The sequence below is a fragment of the Falco naumanni genome, chromosome 10, assembly GCF_017639655.2.
Source record: "Falco naumanni isolate bFalNau1 chromosome 10, bFalNau1.pat, whole genome shotgun sequence".
In the NCBI taxonomy this organism is placed as follows: Eukaryota; Metazoa; Chordata; class Aves; order Falconiformes; family Falconidae; genus Falco; species Falco naumanni.
The window spans coordinates 27,831,435-27,857,412 of record NC_054063.1 but is presented as its reverse complement, the minus strand read 5'-3'; the positions used below and the strand labels follow the sequence as shown (position 1 = coordinate 27,857,412).

Genomic DNA, 25,978 nt, shown 5'->3' with positions numbered 1-25,978 from the left:
CCTAAACAGCAAGTTCTTCCGGAGGGAAAAACCTCTCATTTATCTGACACAGTTCTCCTATTGTACTCGGCCCTGCATGCTTACATCACTGCAAAAACAACAATGTGCCTGAAGAGGAAAGGCTTAGCATCTCGGAAAAGAGAAGCATTTTATTGCTGGAGCTTAGCATTTGGATGCATTGTTTCAGTACATTAATGTAGTTATGCAATATTTACCCTTCCTCCCACAGTGAGCCAGCCTTGTCTGTGATGGCAAGAAGCCACTTCAGGAAACTGCAGCAATAGCAGTTACAAAAAGCCTTGGCATCGTATAAGATAGCGGTCAACTTGCAGATATTAAACCACATTAAGCAGCATTAACATTGAATGGTTGACACAGCACAAAAGGTCTAGAAATCACCAGAGTTAAGCAGATTCTGAAAATTACGCCATGTGGACAGATCATTCCCAGCAGCCACAGCCTTACTGGTCGAAACAGCTCCCCGGGGCACTGGGATTCACTTGCCAGGAATATCCTCCCCCCCCCCCCCCCCCCCCGACACCTACAATTCTCCCACAGTGATGTTATACTTCAATGGCATTTTTAATTCCTACTTTTCCTGTTGTGGTTTTAAGATAGAAGCAAGGCTATAAATGCAAGACCTTCTCAGTGTCTGCTGGAAGGCTCCTTCTGGTCTCAGAGATGCTATGAACCCTTTGTGACTGGAAAAGCTGTGTTTGCACTCTGCCCTACACCTTGAAGTCTTGGCAGATTACAAGAGCTCTTCAAGATAAAGTCAGTAATCAAATAAAAAACTGCTTGCACTGTGAGCCTATGCAGCAACGATACTTTAACCACTTCTCCACTTCAATATGCACACAGTCTTTGGGAGCACTCGAAAAAATGACAGGCATCACCTCCCCTTCCACGCTTACAGGCCTAAATACAGCCAAGGGAACTGAAGAGGCAACTGTCCCCGCTTAGCGACCTACGTGGACGGCCACACTGTAAAACCACTGTGGTTGCGCTCCTACAGCTCCCTCCAGACGGGCGCTGGAGGGGCTTCAGCCAGCCCAGATGGGGCAGGGGGCTGCCTCACACCGTCCCGAGTGGCCACACGCCATCCTGAGAGACTTTTTTCCCTCAGACTAAGAGCGCGCAGCGCGCCTCCCCTCAGCGGGCAGCGGCACCTGTAACCGCCCTCCCGTCACAAACCGCCAGCCCCGACCGGCGGCGGGCGCCCTCCTCCTTAAAGGGGCAGAGCCCACCAAATCTGGCTCCAGAAGGACTCTGCCCCTTTAAGGAGGAGGGCGCCCGCCGCCGGCCGGGGCGTGTGTTCGGCTTGTCAGGCCTGGCCGCCCGCCCTGCTCGGCGCACACAGCCGGGGCTGCGCCGTTGCTATGTACCGCCTGGCGCGCCTGGGCCCGCTGCGGCCGCCGGCCGCCCCGCGCAGCTCCCCGCTCGCCGCCGCCCCCCGCGCCTTGCGCTGCGGCCCCCGCCTCGCCTGGGCTGGCCTCAGGCCGCCGCTGCCGCTCCTAACGCTGCGAGCTGCCGCCGGCAGCTCCGCCAAGGTAGGTGGGCAAGGGTGGGGGTGCCTGGGAGCCCCCCCCGAGGTACTGCGCGGTGTGAGGGGGCAGCGGCTGCGCCTCCGGAGGGAGGTGTTTTGGCGGGGAGCGGATTAATGTAGCTTTGGTTAAAGCACAAGTTGTCCCGGCCTGGGAGTGTTTTCCAGCTTTTTGGGGGTGCCTTCAAGATTAGGGGTTCGGCTGGCCTGCAGCACCCCGGGAGGGGTGTATGTTTTCCCAGGGGGCTTTCAGAGTTTGAGCGCTTCAGGTGAGTTGTGAAGAATAAGAAGAACTAAAAGAAGGGCTTGTTAGTAATTCATGCCGACACAGAGTAGCCCGGTGGCGGCGGTGGCTGGCAGCGCCCAGGGGCAGCAGAAGGGCCGTGCACCCAGTTAGTTGCGAGTTCCACTGGGCTTTCAACCCTCGGTTACGTTTTGGTTTGAGCTGGGAAGTGGGAGGAAAAAAGTATGAATTTGTGCCACTTCTTTTGTTTTTAAATTTGAGTTGGCAGAGGGAGCAAAGCAGATGAAGGCCTCACACGTGACTTCTTTACACCGCAGTACATTATTAAATCATGTTGATGCCGGGTTTCTGTAGGAGACGCGGACCTGCTTTACACCTGTTTGTGCCAAGATTATGACTGTGAGCTTTCCATACAAAGCCTCATTTACAGTTTAATTTCTACACCTTAGTTTTCAGGTTAATTTCTGTAGCCCTGTTGCAAAGCGTAATGTGATATTTCAGATTCTTGCCTTATTTTGTCCAGAAGCTGAATCTTTGCCTAAGTGATGTGAATAAAATTGGCTTTCTAGCAGAAATATTGTAGCAAAATTATATGGAAAACAAGCAGCTTTCTTTGCTAAGTTGTATGTTATTCGGGCATGCCTGTACTGAGTAGTCCAAATAATATCTGTTCAAGTGGAACTGTTCAGAAATTGGCTGGTGTGTGAGCCCGTGAGTTGAAATGTGATGATGGGAACAAGTTATTTTTCAGTCCTTATGATCCATCTTGCAAACACAGCTATAAGACCAAGAGTTCCTCTGAGGCTTATGTATCTCTCCAGATTGTCAGCTCCTGTCTTCATGGCAGCTGTCTGAAAAAAATCTTCATGTCAGGCTCCTTAAATAGATAATGATCATCTTTGTTCGGATGAAAAATTCACTGTAGCTATTAAATCTTAAAATACCATTCAAACCATGCTTGGCTTTTAAGAAAATCACACTGTTGAATAAATTAATGTTCTTGACTAGTATGTGATGTCGATTGAATAACATGTTAGGACAGCTTTTATCAGAAGGTATTATGAGGCTATTTTGTTCAGTTTATTTAAGTAGTTCCATTCAATAACTCAGCACTTATATTTTACAGACTGGGAGTTAAAACAGCATTCTTCCCTCCTCCGCCCCTCGACATCCCCCCTTTCCTATAATAAAACTGAAGAGTAAGAGAATGAGTTCTGAAACATGTTGAAGTAGCAGGCATGTAGTACAGCCATGCATTGAATCTCATTACTTGCAGTGGCTGAAAGTAGTTAATTATCTAACTATTAATCCATTATTTTGCTAAATAAGCTTGCTTAAAAACATATCTATTTAAACATGTTTTCCTCATTTACCTTCTAGTATTGAAACTGCTTGGCTTAAGCAATAAAGGATTTCTTTTTCTACTGGACATTTTTTCTTGAGTCAAGTTTCAGTTTCTGTTGAAATATTGCTTTGGCTTATCAGCCAAAAAAAAATAATCTAACATTATTTTTTATGTTTGAATATTTTAAATACACAATAAGCAGAGTAAATTGAGCTACACAATTCCCTAAATACATATTTATGTATCAGTGTGTTTTCCTGTCGAAATAAAAAGGAATACAAATTACGATTAAAAAAGATAAAACCAGCAGCAAACAGGTTTGGGGGGGGGGCTTGGGGTGGTGGTGTGCTTTGTGTGGTTGAAATCGCCAATTAAAGCAAGTTCATCCTACCACTAGTGTTGTAAGAGGCATCTGTCTTGTATCCTAACTGACAATCTCGCCAAATCCAAGGATTAATCAAGTGTGTTTCTTCCAATTTGTGCCTTGAAACTGACCTACAGTAGGACAAAGTGGTGCCAGGCACTCAGTAGCTGTACCTGTCCTGTGGGCAGCAGTGGCCTTTAGTCTGGCTGTCATATTGTCATGACTGCTGCTGAATTCAGCTGAAAAGGGACTCTTCTAATCTCTCCTGACAACCGTTCACTAATTAAGAGAAAAATCCTGAGGTCTTTGTGCAAACATTTTCTTTCTCTAGTTAGTATTTCTTCTGTGGCAAGTATGAGGACATATCCAAGGGCTGTCATTACTAGCAGCATATATGCCCTTCTTTGCCTGCATTGCACTATCAGATTGGGTTTTGGAGTATGTTTCAGAATGAATTTCTGCACTTTAAATTTACCCAGATAAAAAGCTGTCAATAAATTTTACTATGACAAACATTTTCAGTGAAGTTAGGCTATTTACACCAGCACTGCCATGTCTGTGTAGCTACTGTCTAGTCCATGGCAACACTATTGTTGTATATATGTTGACAGCAGCTACTGTCAACAGTAGCATTTCCCCAGTTCTTCCTCTTTCAGCTGATCTACAGAGGGTGATTTATAAGAACTTAAATGTTGGACCCCTGCTATCTAGTAAGTTGTTAGTAAGTCAGCATCAGTGTGGTATCGTAGTCTTCCAGTGCCATCAGCTGCTTAGCCCTTGAACAAAAAACTGTGTTACAAGAATTCACTGTATAAAGCTGAGCAGTGGGTATAAGCAAAGATCTCTTTGGCACCTCGGTCTCATCTCTCAAAACAACTGTGTGGGTGTGCCTTGATGCATATTTGAATCAAATGGAAGACTGGGACTGTAATAATTTTTAATTATGAAACTTGTGTTATGTAAGAACTTGCACTAATTTCAGTGCATTCCTTTGATATGAATAGCTGGGAAAAGGGATCTTGCATGGGCTGTGCCACAGGCATCTGCTGTCCTGATGTGAAAGAGCAAAAGTGTGTTACTATCTTCCCAAAGTATTCCGAACAGCACTGTATGCAAGCCAGTTCTTTCATTATTTCATATTGCTTCAACTGACTAGAATATGACATTGTGCTTAACGTTAATAAATACTTTTAATTGTTTTCTTTTTAGGATGCAGGTGGACCCCCAAAAAGGGCAGCCACAGATCTCAGTGGTGAAAACAAGAAACTCAACAAATCCCAGCAACTGAAACAAGTTTTTAAAGAGTATGGTGCTGTAGGGGTTTCATTCCATGTTGGAATTTCATTAGTATCTCTAGGAATCTTCTACCTGGCTGTGTCAAGGTGAGGTTTGTACAGTTGTCTGTAGTCTCTAGGTAATGGTTTAGCCAAGAAAAATATCTTACCATTGTGCTTATTTCTGGAAGGACACGCGTACTCTATGGCTGTTTGGTCTATACAGAGTAATCTTCTGAATGTTGAGTGTGGGTGGATCCATAAATGGATCTAATCTCCCATCAGGCATGAGAGAATAATAATGTATGTGATCTTTTTGCATAGGTTCACCATCCATGGTGAGTAGGCAAAAACAGAACAGACTGCACCAGCGTAACTAACCAGATGAGAGAATTTATTTTTGTTCTGCAGAGATATCTTTTATTCTCACACAGTAGTGTGGTCTGTAGAGATAGAGCCAAAGTGCTGGAGCTTAGAGATAAATTTATTTTTCTGAGTGTTGAACTCAGTTTCTGCAATTCAACTGCAGAAGACAATGGCCACTAAACCAGGATTAGATTCAAAAAAGAAAATACTAGATAACTGTGTAGGAGTCAGGTGGGAAATTGTGTACATGGCTTCTGGTGGGAATGCATCGGTTATAAATATGTCTGTTGAGCATGAGGGATTTCAGCTGAGGAGACAGGGAAACACATCGTTCTAAAAACATTCCCTGCCACTTACCCTTGACTTCAGTGGAAAAGTGTGAATGTCTGATGTCTCTCATCTACTATATCATTGCACAGGGTGACAATGAAACTCTTTTCCTTCAGGTATGATTTAACTCCCAGTTACAAGATACTTTACTGTCAAGTGAAGGGGGAAAAGTTAGTAACAACTTCTTTTGGAAAATTACTCCAAACATAGGAACCTTGATGAAAGCTGCTATGTCTATAGAGAATTAAAATATTAATGGATTTGGTGGATAATGCTTATCTGAGATCCATAATACTTCCTTCACTTGTTAGATTTTAGATAAGATGCTTGTCATTTTAACAGCTTTGTACTCCTGTTAGGACACTTGAAGCCTAACAACAGGTACCGTATTTGGTTCGGGTTGATCTATATTAATGTGATAAGTTTCATCAAAACACAGAATAGGCTTTACTGTAAATTTTTGGAAGATTAATTTACAACACAAATTCAAAAATTTCTTTTTTAAAATTAAAAAGGAGAGGAATCTTATCTCCAAAGGTTGAGCATGGGGGCTGAGTATTCTCCATGCACATGCTGCAGCTATACAGTTTTAAAATTAAGAACATATTTGACTTCATAGGGAACTTGTCAATTTAAGAAAAAAAAAAAAACCGTGCATCTGAAAATATTGCATGTGTTGTTGCTACAGAACTAACTTAAGCTGTTACTGCTGAAATAATTCCTTGGGTTTATTATTTAACATCTAATATGAACATAAATTCCGGAGTTGGAAGTATGCCATGTTAAATTCCCTGGAAAAAATAGCACTTTTTATTTTTTAGCATGCAACCTTAAAATAAACTAAAGAAATATTGTTCTCTTTTTCCCCCAGTGGTGTGGATATGACTGCCGTTCTCTTCAAACTTGGTTTCAGTGAATCATCATTGCAATCTAAAATGGCGGCTGGTACAAGCACATTTGTGCTGGCATATGCTATTCACAAATTGTTTGCTCCAGTACGAATCAGCATTACTATAGTTTCTGTGCCATTTATTGTCCGATACTGCCGGAAGATTGGTTTCTTCAAACCTCCTGCCCCAAATCCATGATGATTTCCTATTGGGTTTCACTCTATTTTTTTAAATACTCTGTATCTATGTAATTTTCAAGTTGCTAAATTTCTTTAAAAGACTTATTTGGATTCATGTTAATGCTGGCCTCCTTGCATTTCTTACTTGTTGATTCAGGTAAATCTTACACTGTGAAAAGAGCTGTCCTTATCTTCTTCCCCTTTTGCCACTTCTGTAAAAAAACCTGTTACAATGGTATCTTGTTTCCACTGCAAGTGGTAATATAAATGCTTGACAATGAGCAGTCTCTTTAGAACACACAGTTCTGGGTCTTTATAATCTAGCTTTTGGGGCCTTCAGGGTTTTGGTTTTTTTCTTGTCAAAATAGAGTGGCAGAATTATTTTATTACTGTGTAGGGGAAAACAGAGGAAGATTCTTTTCCTAATAGTCTGTGAAATAAACAATATCCTACTATATGAATAGTTATTTTGGCAAGGGTGTATATTGGAATCTAAGGTGGTAGGTTGGTGTTTCTTTTGTTATAAAAGGTATATATTATGACTCTAGTCTCGCAATACAACATACATGCTGAGCTAACTTAAGTGGGAGTACCTGTATGATTAGTTTTTGCACAGTGATAATTTTTTAGCCAGAATAGGTGATGCACTGTTCTGAAACTACGGCTCCTTTGTGGTGCTTCCATGTTTCAAGATTTTGTTTGAAAAAATGATTTATTTATAGGCTAGGAACTGGCCGTACTGAAATCCTTTTTTTAATATTTTTTTTATGCCTGTAGACTCAGAAGAAGTTCTGAGTCTACTGAAATCAGTGTAACCAGAATTACCTCCTATGTGAACATACTCCAAAGATCGTCAAGTCAGAGGCAAGGTATCATGGGGTTTTAAGGTATTGAGATCTGGCTTTGTACTGGAGACACACTTTTTAATCTGAAAACTAACCCTAGCAGCTTTCTGCTCCTGTGGATGAAACTCAGATCTGTGTCTGAAGTCTAGACATTACAATTCATAGCTTCTCAAGAGCAATTCCTAAATTTATCTGACAGATTGTTGAATGTACCAGTTAGAGGTGCTTTTCATTTCCTTATTTGGACACTATCCCTATTAGAATGTAGTTGCACATGCATATATTCAGATACCACCTTTCAATTAATCCAAATACTGGATCCCAAAACTAGGTAGTCAGTGTAATATTCTGTGGTAAACATGGGTTTCAGACTTTTTACTGTGCTTCTATGAGAGAGCTTGAGCCAGATCTTTTGTTTGGACCTGTTCCTCCTTCCAGGTCTGCTGTTCTTACATTGTCTTCTGCTGTCTTTGTGCTTACGTATACCCCAAGGTGGCTCTGACACAGATCTCTTCATACAGGAACCTGATTAAAGTAAATAGCAGAATGTTAACCCTGGTGATTAGAGTAAATTTTTTCCCGCCCCACCCTGAAATTGAGTGAACTGAGAGGAGGGAGGCCTGGGGTTAGGATGAGACTTGGCTGAGGGAGGGAAGGAGGAGCAAGTAATTTTTTTTGTTACAAGCAACCTGTTAATTCCACTCAGCCATAACATTAAATTGCCCCCTAACTCCTTTCCCATTCAGAAAGTCCAATGCATTGGCTGGTTGGATGCACTGAGGATTTCTCAGGCTCACAAGTGAGTGAGCAAGAGTTTGTGCTCGAGGAAGATGAGTCATACCCACATAGATACTTGTACCTCTGTACTATTGCTACCCTTTGACTAACCAGAGGTTTTTCCTCTAAGACAAGGAAACCTGGAAGAGTGGTAGTTTACTTTCTCCACCCTGTGGAAGCAAGCTGGCACTAGAGGCTGCCACCTGAAAATAAAGAACCCCTTGACAAGGGCTTGGTCTCAGTGGAGCTGTGCTGTAAGCCCAGGTGAGGGTTTAGTGTCCTAAGGTGGAAACAGCTGCAGCAGTGAGCAGGTACACATTCTAATCTTGATGAATACTACAAACATAGCATATGCTGTAGACATGTATTGCATAGTTATTGCTCAAAATACCAACCTTAGGAGCAGGACATACTGAGAATCAGCCTTGCAGTGTGGCCTGGTTCCACAGGAGCTGTAGGCTGTGTCACAAAGAGCTTGTCATCACAGCTGCTTGGCTTGCTCATTAAAGTATGGAGCCAGTGCTCTGCTGCTTAATGTACCCACATGTATAGGAGGAATGGCTGTCAAGCTCATTTTGACTAACTACTTGTTCAAAAAAAACAAACTGGGTTTTTCCTGTTTCATGCCTGCTTTGCAGTGTGGCTGCTGAAGCTGGCAGCTTGTCCACAGTGCTAACTTCAGCTTACTGCTGAGCCAGCTCTGAGTAGAGCTTAAGTTTCATATCAGCTTGTCCCTCAAGGAAGCTCAGCCTTTACCCTTTGACTAATCTGCCACTAATATACCTGGTGGGTGGCTAGAAGCTTGTTGCCAAGCATTTGATAGTGCAGTTCTTACCCATCTGCACAGCAGTTAAAGGGTTATAATGGTATGAAAACATGCAGCCAGCAGTACTGTAGCTTTCTATTTAACATCTACACTCTAGAACAGCTACAGTCTTCTAAATTTCAAGTGGGCAGTCACTATTTCTTAACAGTAAGTTTTACTACACACACACCTGTTCACAGAAGTCTGTTGGTTTTTTTCCTCTACATGCCCTCTCTCTCTTTATCAGGTTAGGACAATGTTCTGTTACCAAGGATAACAAAAGAATTCCAGAATGAGGCATCCTTGGGTTTGAGTCATTTTAGCTTAGGACAAAACATACTTAAGTTGATAGAGAAGGAATATACAAACTTTAAAAAAACAACACACACAACTTTCTGTAAAGCAGGAATCATTCAAAGCAAATACACTTAAAAGTCCCCAGCACTAACTAGAGAGTTTCTTGCAGTAAAAAAAGCCTCATCTAAATTATGACCAGAAATCAGATTATCTATCAAGATAAATATGGTTGTTTAAACTACTGGCAATTTCTTTGGGTTTTGTTTTTTTTTTTTTTTTTACAAAGTATATTTTAAATTAATTTGAGAATATATTTTAATTCTAGAATCCTTGCTTGTAAAAGGATCATTTTTAAAAATGGTTTGTAAAATAGTGAAGATTACATTAAAAGTCTTATAATGAAAATACAATAAATTGCTTTCTCTTAGTTGGCTTGAAGTGTTTTACTGGAAAAGAAGTGGGGGTTCATTTAGTGTTTTGGTGGCCAGTAGCCTGACCCTTGCTAGATTTTGGGGAATAACATGTTACACCACCAGGTTGTTGACATTAGTTCTTGTTACATACCTGCTTTGATGACAATACTTCCCAGACCTTTCAGACCATAACTGCACTAAAAAAAGGAAACAGCAGGCCTAGGTTTCAGTGGTTGGAGAAAACCTGCAAGATAAGTAGCAACACATTTGGTACTTACCTTGTAATCCTGTGTTATGATTGTAGAATAGGAAGTGACCACACCTACTTTTTGGTACCAGCACAAAGAACTTTGACAGAGGTGGGAAGTAAATTTATTTTATGATCATAGACAAGAAGTCAAGCTGTACTGATGACAGACAAGTGGTTAGACAAAGGGGGGAAGTGATAATGTCAAAGGAACCTTACCATGCTAGTGACAGTATATAACAAGTCTTTATTTTTAAAAGTGGTAACATTTTAGACAAGATAGAAACAAAAATAATGTACACATCATTAGGACACTTAGAAACACATTCACCTTGCTCAGTTTCAGATTACACCACAGTTGGGATATCCTTTAGCAGCCCAATAAGTTAGGAGACAGGTAGCTCCAGGATATTGCACTGTTCAATAAGCTAAAACAGCTTCCTCTTCTTGGAGCAACAAACCATTACCAGGACAGACCACATCATAAGAGCCTTGAACAGCTTAATACTTACATCAACAAACCTGGCCCAATGTTACTGGATTTCAAGTATATTAAATATTCCACAACCTCCAGCTAGAAAACAAATCATTTTACATTGCAATTAGAGTTTAAGATGACAGCCAACCCAAAGATCTGCATTCAATTTGCAATTAAGATTCTAAGACACACTTTTCATGTTGTAAGCATTACAGTAGTCACAGTACAAGACTCCTCTTGTTGATCCCATGAGGTTACTCCTGCTAAGACTGTGTTCTGGGTAGGGCAGCAACATCACTCTTTCTGCTGTTGGGCATCTTTGTAGAGTTTGCTGTAATCCAGGGATGAAGAAGTACATCCTTCAGGGGCAGTCGATGGAATGGGTTATGCTTCAGAAGCTTTGCAATTAAATCTCTCGCACCTTCTGTTACAAATGGAGGAAACTTGAATTCCACCTAAGGAAAAAGGAAGGACACTAAAGATGATGCAAAAGTTCTTTGGCAATAACCAAACTAGAGATAAAGAACTCTACCCTCCATGATGTATCTTGGAAATTAAAGGTGTGTCAGCCTTGTGGGCTATGCACCTATGCCAGCTGAGATGATATTAAATCATTTCATCATAATTCTGATGAAAACAAGGTTCTTGCTGCTTGTAGAAGTTAAGCAAGCATATTTTTCAATGACATTCAAACAAGATTGGTTTGCTGGAACCTCTCTGGGGTATGAAACAGGAAAAGTTAAGCTTATTATTTTTAGTAACACCTTGAATGCTAAATATTCATTTTGTAAGTTAAAAAAAAGGAAAGGTGTTGAGAAGGTTAATTGCTTTAGGAAAGAAGTAGAAGTTCAGATGCAGGCAGAAACAGGGTCTAACCAAGGAAGTAAGACAAGGTAACTTAAGGTCTCATAGTCATTCCACTGAATGACTGAAGACAGTTTTAGGAATCTAGTTTCCTGCATATCACTGTCTTGATACAGTTCTAGTTACAGTACATGCCATTTCTTCAAAATGACCATTTGTTAAGCTTCAATAAGACAATAGAACTGAAAGGCAGCACAATTCAGCTAATCCAAATAAGTGTTTGCACATACCCTGGAAATAGCTCTGTAAGTTTCCTGGTATGTTTCTGCTTCGAAAGGTGGTTTCCCTACAAGGAATTCATAGCACAGAACTCCCAGGCTCCAAATATCCACCTTTTCATCATGTGTTCTTCCCTCAATCATTTCAGGAGGCAGGTAGTCAAGTGTCCCACAGAGAGTTGTTCTCCTGAAGAAAAGTTCAAGTTAACTGTTTTCTTACTATGGTAATTAGAAGATCCATTTCAAGAACCAGATAAAAGCTAATGCTGGTAAATCAGCTGTACCGCGATACAGCCTAGCCTGGATAGAGTCAGCACCACCGGAACACCCAGCAAAAGAAGCACCAGCAGTAAATCTACTTTTGTTTTAAAGCATCTCAGTCACTGCAAATCAGTCTTATCCCTCCTTCATTCCACTTGCTCGATCAAATAATCGATGTCTTAAGTACTGCTAGTGTGACATTTGAACACAAGTGCTGATCTTTCATCTCAGGGACCACTATAACCCTACACCAGTATACCAGCTTTTTTCATTTGTATAGTTCAAAACTTGCTAAACCTAGAACAAGTTATAAAAAACAGGGTAACAACACTCCCTCTCATCCACCAGTTTACTATTAAGACCTCTGCTGCAGCAGCCTGCTTCTGAAGTGGTTTCCACCCCCACCCACCCCCCCAGTATTTTTAGGAAGTACATATTTACCTCCATTCCACAATTGCAACTCTGACAAGAAAGCTGAAATACTTCTGTAGTGAAAATGTCACTGCATAAGATAGATCTTGCATTCTCACCTAGAAGATGGGGCATGTACAGACCATCCAAAGTCCGCAATTTTTAATTCTCCGTTTGACCCAAGCAGCAAGTTTTCCGGCTTGATGTCTCGGTGAATCACACTCTTCGAATGACAGTACAATAGGGCATCTGCTAGTTCTGTAATGTACTGTAATCGAAAAGAGAACAAATCTTTAAAGACATTGTTACTCTAGCTTATCTAGCTACAGCATAGCCTTTTCTAGGCATAATTAGTAGTTTAAGTTAAAGCAATTATTCCTTAAACCCTTGAAGTCTGGCAGTACAGGCTGTTGCCTGGAGTGACCAAGCACTTGCAATATTAAGTAAGCAATGATGAACATTATATTAGTGCTGTGCAGTAATTTGTCTTCCCAACTTATTCCATGTTACAAGTGCACAAGCAAACTAGCATCTAAGGAATCTCAGTCTCGCACAACAGAATACAGGACTTCATCTGAAGAGCTAACTTTATCCTGCAGATATTCCAGATATGAAGAGCAAGTAACATGTAAGAAGCCAGAAAGACTTACAGTAGCAGTTCTTTGCTCATCGAACTTGGTAAGCTTCTGAAGTTCTTTGTAGACTTCTCCACGAGGTGCATACTCTAGAATAAGGTAAACTCTTGTAACGTCATGAAAGTAGCCATATAATCTGAGAATGTTGGGGTGCCTGCAAAAAGATTTAAACATTCTTCTGAACAAGGCGTTTGTCTGTATAACTTTAATTTCTCTTTCCTGCCTTTTCACTTTCAAGACAAGGAGAGGAACTTCAACATCTTGCAAGTGTTCCTTCAGCTCACAACATATCCATTGAGAGCTTCATGGCATGTAGGTGGTGTTTATCAAAGCAGCAGCTTAGACTCCCTACAAGCAAACAGCTAGCTAAGGGTTTGGCTAATTCCTATCTTCTTGAACATACTTTTCTACAGTTGCTGGAAGAGGCGATTACCATTGAAGGTGCCAACTCTTACGGGGTTTGGAATTTAAGCTTAAACACTTTCTTTAAGAATCAATTTCTTCAGCAAGATGGGCTTATTTTCCAGGAAGCAGAATAGCAGAAACACGTGCACTCGCGAAAAACTGCAATTCCAAGCAGCAGATGCGAGTTTGTTGGATTGTGGTTTGGGTTTTGTTGTTTGGGTTTTTTTTTTGTTCTGGGTGGTGTTTTTTTTAAAAAAATAGGACGATTCACCACCAGAGGTTACTTCATTGCAAGTTAAACAAAGGTATATCTTGGTGCAGAAAGGCAAGAATCCTAACTAGCAATTTCAAGGTGCTGGGTTTAAAAACAAGCCTCTCTTCTTCAACAGGATATGTTTTCATAAACAAGGTTACTTTGAACACAAATAAAGCAGGGAGTAATAAAGGTCACTAAACTTTACCTAAGATGAGACTGTATTTCAACTTCTCTTCGTAGTTGATGTTCTACACCAGCTTCCTCAAGTTGTGTTTTAAAGAGCACTTTCAAAGCAAGAATAAATTTACTCTGTTTTTCACGTGCCAGGTACACATTTCCAAACTTTCCTTTCCCCAGAGGACGACCAATTTCAAAATCATCAAGAGACCATTGCCTTCTGCAAGAGGAAGGAGAGAGTTAAAAAAGCTAGATACTTGTGGGGGCTTTGACTCCCAGGTTTACAATCTATAATGCTCCTGTTCCATAGATACTTAGTGATCTGAACTACGTTTTAGTCTTTAAAAGATGACCAAGAGGATAAAATACACAGACACTTCTCAAAATAAATTTCTGAAAGCCAGTCTCCTCCTTTATGCACAGAGGTACTAACCTCAACCACACTACTACAAAATCAAGACTGCATATACCAAGCCAGGCTCATTTCAGTACACTTAGAGACACATTACTAGTGCATGTCAGAACTGTTTAAGCTAGCCATACTACAAAAATCTAATTTCATCCTTGGGCTCCAGTCTCTTGCAGATATGAAGGAGGCTTTGTTTTCAACTGTACATCGTGTGACTGGGGCAGTGGCTATCAGTGTTCTCTCATGGGAAAAGCTATTGTACCCATTTAGCCAAAAGTTTTCTTTAGATTACAAGAAGTCCTTGTTCCTGAGAATTACCAGGCCAAAGTAAGCTTTCCTAGAGTTTCTTATGTCCTGCCTGTGAAGTGTAAAGCCACTTGTCTCCACAACCAAGGGGCTCAAATAGCTATCAGCTTAGCTGCAACTTTGTTGCAGCATTAAGTCCTAGAAGTTAGAAAACAAGCCTAATCCAACAGGACTCTGTGAGCTAGAACAATTTAGACATAAAACTTACTTTTTAGTCTCTTCATTTTTCTTTTTAGTAGTCTCCTCATTTTTCTGTTTAGAGGTGCTTTCTGCTTCAGGATTTTTTGCTGTGTAGAGAAGTAGATCAACATCATGAACCAGATGCATGAACACAACACAAATTCACATGGGAGCAAATCTAACCTCTGTGTCATATCTGAAACTGTTCCTAGAATTCATTCAATGACATTTTAAACAACCTAGTGTAACTCACTATTGTCAAAGCAGCATAGCAGTTATCAGTGCCTAATTTAAAAAGCTTTCTTGAAAAATCAGAAAAACCATTAAGCTACCCCCCCCCCCAAAAAAAATACAGTATTCTCACATGTCAGAGATTAACATGAATAGTGGGAAAACTGATGTATGAATGCCAATTAACTCACAGCTGCTTAATGAGCATCGGGAAACTTTTAAACACTCATATTGGTCCTCAGTTAGCAACAAGGATAGTGCAGTAACATCTAAGCTGAAGTACATGCTGCTATTCTGTTTTGGGGCACAACCAAGTACTTCTCTGCAGAACTGTCCCACATCAGCAGCAGCAGCTTTAGGCTTTCTGCACTGCACACTGCTTCACAAAATAGAAGTATCCCCCAAGGGCCACAACAATATAAATATTTGTATATCATCCACAGAATTACCAGGTACTGGAACCTGTTGAGGTTTTTCATTGTTCTTGGTTGGAACTTGAGACCTAGCAGTTGCTTGGACAAGTTTTTGTCGGGGCTGCTGTGTCATCTGGCTGTTAGGCAGTTTTTGGTTTGACAGTGCAGGTTTTTGTGATTGCACAGGAACTCGCTGGGCAAAGTTTGAAGGACACAGAACACGTTGTGCTTGAACTCCACTGTTCAGTAACTGGCTCTGGACAGAATGCTGAGACACAGGGACACGTTTTGGGCCATCCTCAATGGGATTAGAAATCTTCAAAAAGAAAATACTACATATTAATAGTAGAATAGCATACTATAGCCTTTACATTCCCCATTCAGCAGAGCAGAAAAAAAACCACAAAGCACATTAACAAGAGACATTAGGGTTGTCTGATCTTATGTTTTATGAATGAAAACATTCTTAAGTTTCTAGTGACAAGAAAAAGCAGTTTTCTACAACAGCACACTTAATTATAGCTAGCAGAACTTCTCCTCACACATCTGAAGAGCATCAGCCAAAAGTATTAAGACAGCAAATCTTTACTATAAAAATATACACTGCTTTGAGTCCCTGCTTCCTTTAATGCTGTTGATCTTAAGACACCTTGCACTGTAATGGGACTTCAGTAAAATAAAGCAAATTTAGAAAGGCTCAGCTATCTGCTTTTAACATTTTGCTTCCAATGAGGGAATGCAGGCTCACATCAGGCTTATATTTAATAAATTCTTATTTTTTCCGGGATACTTGGCCTACAATTAAGTTCAAATACTAACTACTAGCTTCTCACATTTTTGACCCTCTAATGATACCTATGCAAAAAGTTGTACTTTTTTCTTCCCTAGGTATTATTTAGTATTTTGGCTCAATTCACTAAAAATGACATATCAACAGCTTGATTAAAAAGCAGCGTTGCTTACGCTATTCCAAAACCTTACCAGGACCTATTTTATTTTAAATTAAAATATAAATAAATCGCCTATGTTTCTATATAGAAAAATTAGATAATCAGGATGATCTTAAGTACTGCTGCCCAGGCACTTATTAGTGATGTTAACACAGGGATTGCTTTTGGAAGCCATACGTGGAATAAACTGACTACACTCATTTGCTCTCTCTTTAAAGGATCTTGTACTTAAAACATGAGGAGGATTTCCAATATAACATACAAACATTAAAAATGAAAAAGTAAGCCCTAGGCACTGTTCTCTCCAAGCAAAAGCTACTGACAGACAACAGTATAAATTGTTTCCTGCCTGCGGAAAACCTTGTTTCAAGGCAGTTTTCTATCCCCTTCTTGCTATTTAGTACAGTTAATGGTTACCAAAGACAGTTGGAAACCAGCAGCGCTTGTGCGAGCAGGAGGGACACACTCGCCAACCTAGTGACTCGTTTACCTTCGCAGCACGACTAGGATATCCGGAATGGTTCTCTTTCATACTCTTGTCCATAGTGTCGAGAAGAACAGCTACGTATGCCTCAGCCTACAGATGAGACCCAGCGAAGGGCAGTCAGCTCTACAGAAACACCGTGCTTTGGATCGCCTCCCCCCACCCCCCAGCTCGAAGGCCGCAGGCCCCGAGCAGGGCCTGGCCGAGCCTAGCGTCCCGCCGCAGCACCGCACACCGCCCCGTCAGCCCGCACTCGCAGCCTCCCACCGGCCCGGCCCCGCCAGCGGCTCCAGCGGGCGAGCAGCCCCCTCCGTGCCGCACCGCTGCCCGCCGCCGCTCACCCCAGACCGTCACCCCCTCCGGCCGCCGCGGCGGTTTGAATTCAAACCGCCCTCCTTTAAATACCCTTTAAACGAGCGCCTCTCGCCATTGGCCCTTCTACCGCCGCTCGCGCCCGCTGATTGGCTCCTCCTCACCCGACCCGCCCGTGGATTGGCTCCCCGCACGCTTCGCTCGTCGCGGGGCCGGGCCTGGCCGCCGCGAGCCTCTGGGGCGCATGCGCAGCGGCAGCCTGCTGCGTACCCCGAGCAGGGCCAGGCCGCCCGCCCCCAGGGCGGTGTTTGCGCTACATGCGTATTTTACGTACCGTCTCTCCGCCGCTGGCTCCTTCCGTACTCCAAGTGCGTGGATCGGCGCCCCGCTTACACACTTTTCTCCGCAAAGTCTCTGCCTGGCCGGGTCTTCCGTTACGCAAATCGCGTACGCCCAGACCACCCACCTGTGGCAACGCTACAACTACCGTCCCCTCCTCGCAGCCTCCGCGGCCTCGGCGTGCGGCCGCCGGCGGGGGGAAGGGCGCCAGGTTAGTCCCGCATCCCGCGAGGCACCGGCCTCCCCCCTCTCCTCCTCCGTGCACGCACCCGCCGACCCGGGCCGAGGGAGCGGCGGTGCTGCCACCTCGCGTGGAGCCGAGCGCGAGTGGGGCCGGGGCCATTGTGTCGGGCCGGCGCGGCGGGCGCCCCGCGGGCAGGCCGGGGCAGGGCGCAGCAGGCCGCAGCTTCGCGCGCAGCCGGGGGCGCGGCCGCGGGCAGCGCTCCACGTGCCGCCGGTTCTTGAGGACAAGTGCGAAGGGGGCGCCCGGCCCGGCACAGCGCCCGGCCTACGGAACCGGCTGCGGCCCCTCGCGTCCCGCCGGCAGTGACCCCACAGCCCGCGGCAGCGGCCCAAACCGCACAGGGTCCCGAAGAGACGCGGGACGGGTGGGCGGTGAGCGCAGCCCGTCGGTAGCAGCGCAGAAGGAGCGTGGGGCTGCAGTGCTGCCTCCGGTGCCGGCTGCCCGAGCGCTCCTGCTCCTGCTCCTACCCGTGAGGGGGACCCGGGCCGCTGAGGGACCAGCGGCAGCCGGCACTCGGTTCAGTACTCCGGGCCTGTGAAGAACCGCCATCGAAGGCAACTTTTAACTGACTCAGCGGTGCTGAAAACAAGTGCGAAGGAGACCCTGGTGTGTGTGTTGGTGTTTACAAGTCATACAGGATAGGTAAAAAGAAGATGTCAGGTCGTCGTGTCGCTGCAGCATGTGATAGACGTCAGCTGCCACGGGGCATGGGTAGCATGGCGACCCCCCTCCTTGACCCGCGACCACTTCGACTGCCGTTTCTTGAGGCTGACGTGAGTAGGGCTGTGGGGAGGGGGGGGTGCGCTCGGGACAGGCACCCAGCCTGCAGGCGGACGGAGCAGCCTGGCAGCGGGAGGTGCTTGCGACTGTGCTGCCTGAGCGGCCAAAGCCGCCGGGCAGGCCTGCAGCGCTGAGCGCCCACAACTTATTTCACAGCCCGTTCACGTCCCCGTGTCCGGGAACGCGGTGGCTCAGCGGCGGCAGCTTTCGGAGCTTTGCAGCTGGGACACAAAAGAGCCCTGGCCCCCCTCCCCCCCCATCCCCCACCACCAGCCACCCTCCTGTGAGGCGCCGGCCCCCGCGGCTCCCGGGCTGCCCCGCCGGCGGGGCCTGCCGCCCGCACCCCGCCCCGAGCGCCGCGCTGCCGGCCCCGGCGGCGCCCCGGAGGGGAAGTGGGGAAGAGGGACCCCCGGCCGCTGCCGGTGGCCGCCCCGCTGCCCGCTCCGCCCGGCGCCCCCCGCCCCTCCCCGTCGCTCGGGGGCTCCCGCGGCGCGTCACCCGTCACGTGACACAGCGGGACCTGCCAGGGCGCGGGCGCGCGCGCGAGGCGTCACGGTCATGTGATGGTGCGATTCTCTCCTTCAAGAGTCGCCTCCAATCGATTTGCGGGCGCTCGATGCAGCAGCCTTCGCGGAGGAGCATTCTTCGGTCCCGGCCGCCGCCGCCGCCTCCTCCCCTGCCGCCGCCGCCGATCGATGCGCTCCGGGCTCCGGTCGCCATTTTAGGGGGAGAGCGAGGGAGGCAGAAGGAAGGGTCGGTAGGTACCGGGGCCGCCGCGCGCTGTCCCTCGCTGCTGGCCCCGCTGCCGGGTCTCGCCCCCCGCGGCTCCCGCCCGAGGCGGCCTGCGGAGCCCGCCCTGTGTGCCCGCCGTGCTCCGGCTAAGCACTGCCCGCCCTCATTCAGCCCCTCTCCCGCACGCCCCCTCCCTGCCCGCTCATCGCTCCGGCCGCGGAGGGGGGCGGGCGGGCGCCGGCGTCTGCCGGGCGGGGAGAGGCGGCGGGGCCGGGGGGCGGGAGCGGGTCGGGGCTGCGGGGCCGCCGCCTGCCCTGCGCCTGCCGCGGTGCCGCCCCCCGGTGCCCGCTGCAGCCCGGGGAGCGATGCCGGCCGCCGCCGCGCTGTTCCCGGCTTCCCTGCCTCGGTAATACGGTTCACGTGCTGTTTATTGGCCAGGTTTTCATTCCTACAGCAAACAAGTGCAACAGGTTTTTCTTTTTTTTTTTTTTTTTTTTTTTTTCCCATTTCATTTCTGTGTCTCTGATTCTTCCATAAAATACGGTAGTGTTTGGTCTCTGCACTGAAATTCAGCTGGATGTGCTTTATTTAAAGGTTGTGGTTGTTTCCTGCAAGTCTCTTGTATGTGATTTTTCTTCTTTATTTATTTCAGGCCCCTCCAAGGCATTCCTTGCTCACAATGTATAGAACAAAAGTCAGTTTGAAAGACCGTCAGCAACTTTATAAACTGATAATTAGTCAGCTGCTATATGATGGATACATAAATATTGCCAATGGCTTGATAAATGAAATAAAACCACAATCAGTCTGTGCACCATCTGAACAACTGCTGCACCTAATTAAGTTAGGTAAGCTGGAATAAAAAGCTAACATAAAAGTCTAGTTTCTAAATCCCTACCATAAATGCTTGTGAATTAAGAGGTCAGTGTTACTGAAAAGACATCTTTTATACAAAGATTTTGTCTAGTAATAGACAAGATTTTGTGCATTGAGATACAGCCTTTGCCTTCATGGCTCATTTTGAAGGGCATTCTAGCCTTGTGTTTCATCTTTTTGTGTGCATTAAAATCAAAACAGATCAACAAGCGTTGTCAGATTCTGTTTGTTTGAACTTCTGTAATGCATACCAATACCTGTTCAGGGTTCTGGGTGACTGGCAGCGTTCTAAAAAATACACTCCAGTAAACGGGATCACTGGGTTCACAGGCCTAGTAGAAGATTGACCTACCTGGTTCTCTGCCAATTTTAGAAATATTTTCTATATGATTCTTTGTAACACTGTTGGAAAGGGAGCACGCCCTTCCATTGGCAGTCTTCACTAGCCTTTATATGTCAGTTTCAAGAAAACAAGCTTTGGAGTCTAGGGCCTCAGCAAAGGTATTGCCTGTTCTCTCTCTGTGCATCTTTCTCTCTGAAAGTACATCTGTGCCACAAGTATGTAGTCAAAATACCTGAGCTGCTGTTGAAACAAGCTGGCTAAGTTACTGGAAGAGGTCTAGCAGTAACATCATGTCTTCACTGTATTGTAACTGAACTGGTTCTGCTGCCTGAACTAGTTGAGTTCCAAGGGTATAAATATATGAAGCCCTGTGTCTGTTTGAAATAAGAATGCTAGACATGCAATTTGTACATGAAAGCAACAAAATCTTTTCTGTTGCATTTGATTGGTTGATGGCCACTGTTGGGCACATAGCTGAAAATTCTTGTGCCTGCCCTGTTACCACTTCCAGTGCTGAACTGTCTTTGTTCTGTAGATGTATCCTGGAAATTAAAAAAAAACAACCAAACAAACAAAAAAACCCCTTCTGTAGGGTGAGTGTGAAGAGGAATAAAAATTTCCATTTGCAATGCTAGGATCTCATGTAATGGTGTTGGGACTTGGTTTTCCCTCTGCGAAGAGCTGACTACAAGCCTGTCGATGGCTCCAGTAACTGATTGCCAGTGCATTTACCAGTACTTAACATTCTACAATACTAGCTGGTTGTATTTCCACATTAATTGAAGAAATGTGTTTTGCTCTAGTGTAGACAAAGTACCTCTCATGTGTCACGAGAAATACTGCTGTACAACCAAATCTGTGCTGCTAGCTTAGCCTTGTTCAGCAGGGGCTGTCTGTCTAAGGAGGTGGTTAACCTGGTTTAAGTGCTTCAACTTCTTTCTTTTCAGGAATGGAGAACGATGACAGTGCTGTTCAATATGCAATTGGACGGTCAGATACGGTAGCTCCAGGCACAGGAATTGACTTGGAATTTGATGCAGATGTGCAGACCATGTCTCCCGAGGCTTCTGAATATGAGACTTGTTATGTCACATCTCATAAAGGACCATGTCGTGTAGCTACGTATAGCAGAGATGGACAGTTAATAGCTACAGGATCTGCTGATGCCTCAATAAAAATTCTCGATACAGAGAGAATGTTGGCCAAAAGTGCTATGCCTATTGAGGTAAAATATGACTTGAATCATAACCGCTTTGTGAATTCTTGAGGTGCTGTCTGTTTCATGCCATGTCTGTGCCTTGCGGCCAGCTCAGTGGGTTGGACTAAATATCTGTCTCGGCGTATTTCCTACTCCAACAGCGGCTCACAAAGTACCCTTGAAGAAAAGGAAGAAGAAATAGGGCAAGTATACCTGTGTAACTTCTGGCAGCAGTCTAGAGAATTGAGCCAGAAATTGCTTCTAATAGTTGCTGATAATTGTTTTGTTTTATGAGCACAGTTCATCTTTGAACCCGCTTACACTTTTGGCCTCTACATTCTCCAGTGGCTGTGTGTTTCAGAACAGTTTCACAGAATACATAAGTTTGCTTCATTGTTTTTTTCCTGCAGTACAGTTACCAAGTAGCAATTTAAAAGGCGGGGAGGGGGGTGGTTTGCACAGTATGCACACCACATTCTCAGTAAATGTTGCCGTTTTCCCAGTTGATACAGCTTCCCTTAATTCTTAAGGGAATACAAGTATTTTGATTTGGACTGTTTATGAAGGTGATAACAGTTTTTTGCACTAGTTCCCTGCTACCGAAACCAGTTTCTCCTTGAGCAAGTCAGTCGACTTTTGTAAAGATAGAGGGATCTTACCTGACAACACTATATAATGGGCCTTCAAATAATTTAATACAATACTGATTATGTGCCTAGTCACGTGTCAGAAAGGTAGCTGTTGTTTGGCTGCTGTGGCAAGCATAAAACCTACTTTTCCTGTCAAAAGTGTGTTCTGTTTTCTAACACTGACTTGTTGAATGTTCTTTTTAGGTCATGATGAATGAGACAGCGCAGCAAAACATGGAAAATCACCCCGTTATTCGGACTCTGTACGATCATGTGGATGAAGTTACATGTTTAGCTTTTCATCCAACAGAACAGATCCTAGCATCTGGTTCAAGGGACTACACACTTAAATTGTTTGATTATTCAAAACCTTCTGCCAAAAGAGCCTTCAAATATATACAGGTTCGATACAATACCAGTTCAGAGCAACCAAAGCTTTAACGTATAAATGCTGAGTTATCAGTGAGTTATGTATGAGCTTTAAGTGGTTAGGTATATAGGAGTACGCAGCTAAAAAATTTGCAGACGTTATGGTAATTATATGTTAAGAACTTGTGCATAATGGCTACCTATATTCTTTAAATCTAGTGCCTGTCTACTTTTTGTTAATCTAGACCAAATCTAATACAGGTAACTGAAGTCAATTGTATTATCTTTGTTTTGGAGGAGGGTTCGGGATTACGTGGTGGTGGGCTTTGGGGGGTGTGACTGGCTGACAAAGCCTGTAACTTTTGTGCGATATCCCAAAAATGAGCAGGCACTGCAGGCGGCTCTAGGACAAAAATTGCATTTAAAAATGTAAAATGTGTTTTTTAAAAAGTACATTTAAAGGTAGCCTGACATTTTAATCCTATAGGAAGCATTTTCTGTTTTGCAAAAACAGAACACATTGTCCCAACTAGTAGTTTAACTAGTTTTTTAGCACTTTAATGCCACCAGAATTAACACTTTCAGATTACTATTTTTTTTCTTTCTTACACCAACTGTGTGTTTTTGATCAAACAGGAAGCAGAGATGTTGCGCTCAATTTCTTTTCACCCTTCTGGAGATTTCATACTTGTTGGTACCCAGCACCCTACTTTACGACTGTACGATATCAATACTTTCCAGTGTTTTGTGTCTTGCAATCCTCAAGATCAGCACACTGATGCCATATGCTCAGTAAATTACAACGCAAGTGCAAACATGTATGTGACGGGAAGTAAGGATGGATGCATCAAACTGTGGGATGGTGTTTCAAATCGCTGTATCACTACTTTTGAGAAGGCACACGATGGAGCCGAAGTCTGTTCTGCTATATTTTCCAAAAATTCAAAGTACATCTTGTCAAGTGGAAAAGACTCTGTAGCTAAACTGTGGGAGATATCCACTGGTCGAACACTGGTCAAATACACAGGTATGTGGCAGGTGACCTTCCAGGTACCTTCTTTTTCAGGTACTGACCCATGAACATGTGTGATAATGTCATCAGAAGAATAGCAGTTCTTAAAGGCAATGGGAGACTGCTGCTTTGAGGATAAATTGCCCTAAATTTTTGGAAACACTTAATGTAGACTAATTCCAGAAGACAAGCTGTGATTTTTGTGTTAGTCGGTGTAAACATATTTAGAAAAGTCTCCAAAACCTGCTCAGGCTAACATTGTTACTCCATTGCTTTGGAGGGAAATTATCACTAAATTAAGGACAAGCAAAAAAAGAACACTGCCCTCAGGACTAGCATGCGTGTGCAGAAGATTTTGTTCTCTAGTTTTTTGTCAGGTTTAGAAACAGTGATTATTAAAACAACAGCATCATCACTTTTCTTGCTGGTGATCATTTGATCATTTTTATTTTGAGACTTTTCTATTTATTCATAGGCTAGGGGCACAATTTAAACAGGAAGGGTCAAAATTTAATACCTAACCCATTTCTGGTTAGAATAGGCCACTTTCCTGCAGAGTACCCACCCAGACAGGGGGAACTGAACCTATACTTTGGGGCAATTGCTTTAACCATTGCACTTTTTGCAAAAGATGGCTCTAGTAAGCCATGGCAATATAGCTATTTTTCAGAATAACTGATTTGTTTCTTCCTCACCCCCAAGGATGGAATTGTGTGCAAGGAGCATGCTGACAATACCATGCTTTGATCACAGCAGGACTTAAATGGTGAAGGATGTAGAGGCTTTGCATATGATAGCAGCTATGTGCTGGGGGAGGCTTTTGCATCAAGCAGTAACATGCTTAAGCAGTAGGATTCATAGTGTGAAAGAGGAGAGGATACAGAAAACTTTGTGTATCAGCTTTTGGGGTGCATACGGTCCTTTTTCTCTCACTTGCTCTCAGCCAGCAGGGTGCAGCACCTGCTTCACAAACTTTTGCAAAATATCAGGTAGGCTGCAGATGTATTGCAAAGTAAATGCCTATATATAAAACGTACATTTTATTTGAAGGGTATGGAGGGGAAGGTATGGCCAGAGTAGGTCATACAATGTGCCATATGATACGTACATTAAAAACAAAAGTTGTCATTGATAGTAAAATGCACAGGTTCTTGTTAACTGTGGTCTTTCCCCTTAGTTACAGCTGTGAGCCTCATACAAAAAAAATACAAGGCAAATGTGCTCTTAAAAGTTAAGTGATTGTACTCGTACTGAGTGGTTGGAGTTCACTGATGTGGTTGGAGTAGATAATCTCTGTCCTCTAAGAAATTATAGAATATACCATGTATATAACTGCAAAAGAATACTATTGATTCACCTGTTGTATGGGGAAATGGTAGATTGAGAAAACGAGGTTCCTTTGTAGACTGCAGAAATTCATAGTTACGGGAGGTTTATTCTTAGGTCTGAAACCTTTCTAAAATTGATCCTGTTTGGGTTAATATTTTGCTGCATGTATTTAGGAGCTGGATTGAGTGGACGACAAGTACACAGGACACAAGCTGTCTTCAACCACACAGAAGATTATGTGCTGCTGCCAGATGAAAGGACCATAAGTCTCTGCTGCTGGGATTCAAGAACTGCTGAACGGAGAAACCTTCTTTCTCTTGGGCACAACAGCATTGTCCGTTGTATTGTCCATTCTCCTACCAATCCTGGCTTCATGACCTGCAGTGATGACTACAGGGCTAGATTTTGGTACAGGAGGTCAACAACAGACTAAGGACAGCTTTATAAAACAGTCATTATCCAGATTCATTATATCATCTTGTATTGATTGTACTGCCAACAGATGCCTAGATGAAAGCCGTGCTGTGTCTATTTTTTAATTCTGTCAAATGTGGCAGAAAAATACCAAAATACTGAGACTTAAGTTTTGCCCCACGCTAATTTTTTTATTAGTGTGTGTGGCATTAATTTTTGTAAGTCATCTCTAATTGTACTCAAGGAGTTGGGGAAGGGAGAATAAAATGATCCTTGCAGGAAGGATTAAACTTTTTCTCCTGTCTTTCTAAATCCTGCGAAAGATAATGTGACTGTATGTTGCTCAAACTGGGCAGTGTGAGCCAGTTTTGCTCTGCATTGTATCTGTGCAATCCCACTGAAGTCTGTTTAAAGAATGGATTACACAAGTAATAGCAGAACTTGGCAAGTATTTTCATGAAGCCTTAAGCTGCCTTCAGTTCTGATTTATTCTTTGTAAAGCTCCGTTTTGTATCTTTTAGTCTGGGGGGAGGTGGGATTGGTGGAATTTTTTGTTTTTTTAATTGGCCAAGTGGACCTTCAATTCTGAGCCAGTCTAGTGCCACGAGAATTTGAAACGGGATTTTAAATTGTTTAGATGAATTCAAGAAATCGTGTTCTGGTATTAAAGCTCAGACTTGAAATCTTGTCTTCTTTTGAATTTATCTTAACAAGTGGGACCTCTAATTTCATAGTATTTTCATGGGATATCCACGTTGCAACTGTAAAATGTGGCTGTGCTGCAGCATGTGAAAATGAGAATCA

General features: G+C 43.8%; 3 protein-coding genes across 6 annotated transcripts; 2 read left to right on the top strand and 1 right to left on the bottom strand.

Moving 5' to 3' along the window:
• The first annotated feature begins 1,317 nt into the window (after positions 1–1,317).
• Positions 1,318–7,933, top strand: FAM210B (family with sequence similarity 210 member B). The gene is made up of 3 exons (XM_040609805.1): positions 1,318–1,550; positions 4,706–4,878; positions 6,338–7,933. The coding sequence occupies exons 1-3, from the start codon at positions 1,380–1,382 to the stop codon at positions 6,552–6,554; spliced, it is 561 nt and encodes a 186-aa protein (XP_040465739.1). The 5' UTR covers positions 1,318–1,379; the 3' UTR covers positions 6,555–7,933.
• A 2,213-nt stretch (positions 7,934–10,146) lies between these two features.
• On the bottom strand, positions 10,147–17,591 carry AURKA (aurora kinase A). Of its 3 annotated transcripts, none has more exons than XM_040609799.1 (9): positions 17,244–17,591; positions 16,604–16,690; positions 15,200–15,479; positions 14,548–14,626; positions 13,653–13,844; positions 12,802–12,940; positions 12,271–12,419; positions 11,492–11,666; positions 10,147–10,852 (listed from the first exon to the last, which is right to left on the bottom strand). In XM_040609799.1, exons 1-9 carry the CDS (start codon positions 17,589–17,591, stop codon positions 10,661–10,663), a joined length of 1,641 nt encoding a protein of 546 aa, XP_040465733.1. In that variant the 3' UTR covers positions 10,147–10,660. The 3 variants fall into 3 exon arrangements, with proteins under 3 accessions (XP_040465733.1, XP_040465734.1, XP_040465735.1); XM_040609800.1 differs by lacking the exon at positions 17,244–17,591 and adding an exon at positions 16,939–16,990; XM_040609801.1 differs by lacking the exon at positions 17,244–17,591 and adding an exon at positions 16,919–16,964.
• Positions 17,592–18,145: 554 nt separating this feature from the next.
• CSTF1 (cleavage stimulation factor subunit 1) lies at positions 18,146–25,857 on the top strand. Of its 2 annotated transcripts, XM_040609803.1 has the most exons (7): positions 18,146–18,265; positions 18,859–19,029; positions 19,657–19,852; positions 21,171–21,448; positions 22,255–22,452; positions 23,056–23,446; positions 24,934–25,857. In XM_040609803.1, the coding sequence occupies exons 1-7, from the start codon at positions 18,146–18,148 to the stop codon at positions 25,191–25,193; spliced, it is 1,614 nt and encodes a 537-aa protein (XP_040465737.1). In that variant the 3' UTR covers positions 25,194–25,857. The 2 variants fall into 2 exon arrangements, with proteins under 2 accessions (XP_040465737.1, XP_040465738.1); XM_040609804.1 differs by lacking the exon at positions 18,859–19,029.
• Positions 25,858–25,978: the final 121 nt, after the last annotated feature.

Bases quoted from the DNA above. Each gene is read 5' to 3' on its own strand.
- FAM210B (XM_040609805.1), top strand. From the start codon at position 1,380: ATGTACCGCCTGGCGCGCCTGGGCCCGCTGCGGCCGCCGGCCGCCCCG. The intron at 1,551-4,705 runs GTAGGTGGGCAA...TTTTCTTTTTAG, and splicing joins CCGCCGGCAGCTCCGCCAAG to GATGCAGGTGGACCCCCAAA. The intron at 4,879-6,337 runs GTGAGGTTTGTA...TTTTTCCCCCAG, and splicing joins TTCTACCTGGCTGTGTCAAG to TGGTGTGGATATGACTGCCG.
- AURKA (XM_040609799.1), bottom strand. From the start codon at position 17,591: ATGGCCCCGGCCCCACTCGCGCTCGGCTCCACGCGAGGTGGCAGCACC. The intron at 13,845-14,547 runs GTAAGTTTTATG...TTCCTCTTGCAG, and splicing joins AAAAATGAAGAGACTAAAAA to AAGGCAATGGTCTCTTGATG. The intron at 12,941-13,652 runs GTAAAGTTTAGT...ATCTTTTTGCAG, and splicing joins GAAATACAGTCTCATCTTAG to GCACCCCAACATTCTCAGAT.
- CSTF1 (XM_040609803.1), top strand. From the start codon at position 18,146: ATGTCAGGTCGTCGTGTCGCTGCAGCATGTGATAGACGTCAGCTGCCA. The intron at 19,030-19,656 runs GTAGGTACCGGG...TATTTATTTCAG, and splicing joins GGAGGCAGAAGGAAGGGTCG to GCCCCTCCAAGGCATTCCTT. The intron at 22,453-23,055 runs GTTCGATACAAT...TTGATCAAACAG, and splicing joins GAGCCTTCAAATATATACAG to GAAGCAGAGATGTTGCGCTC.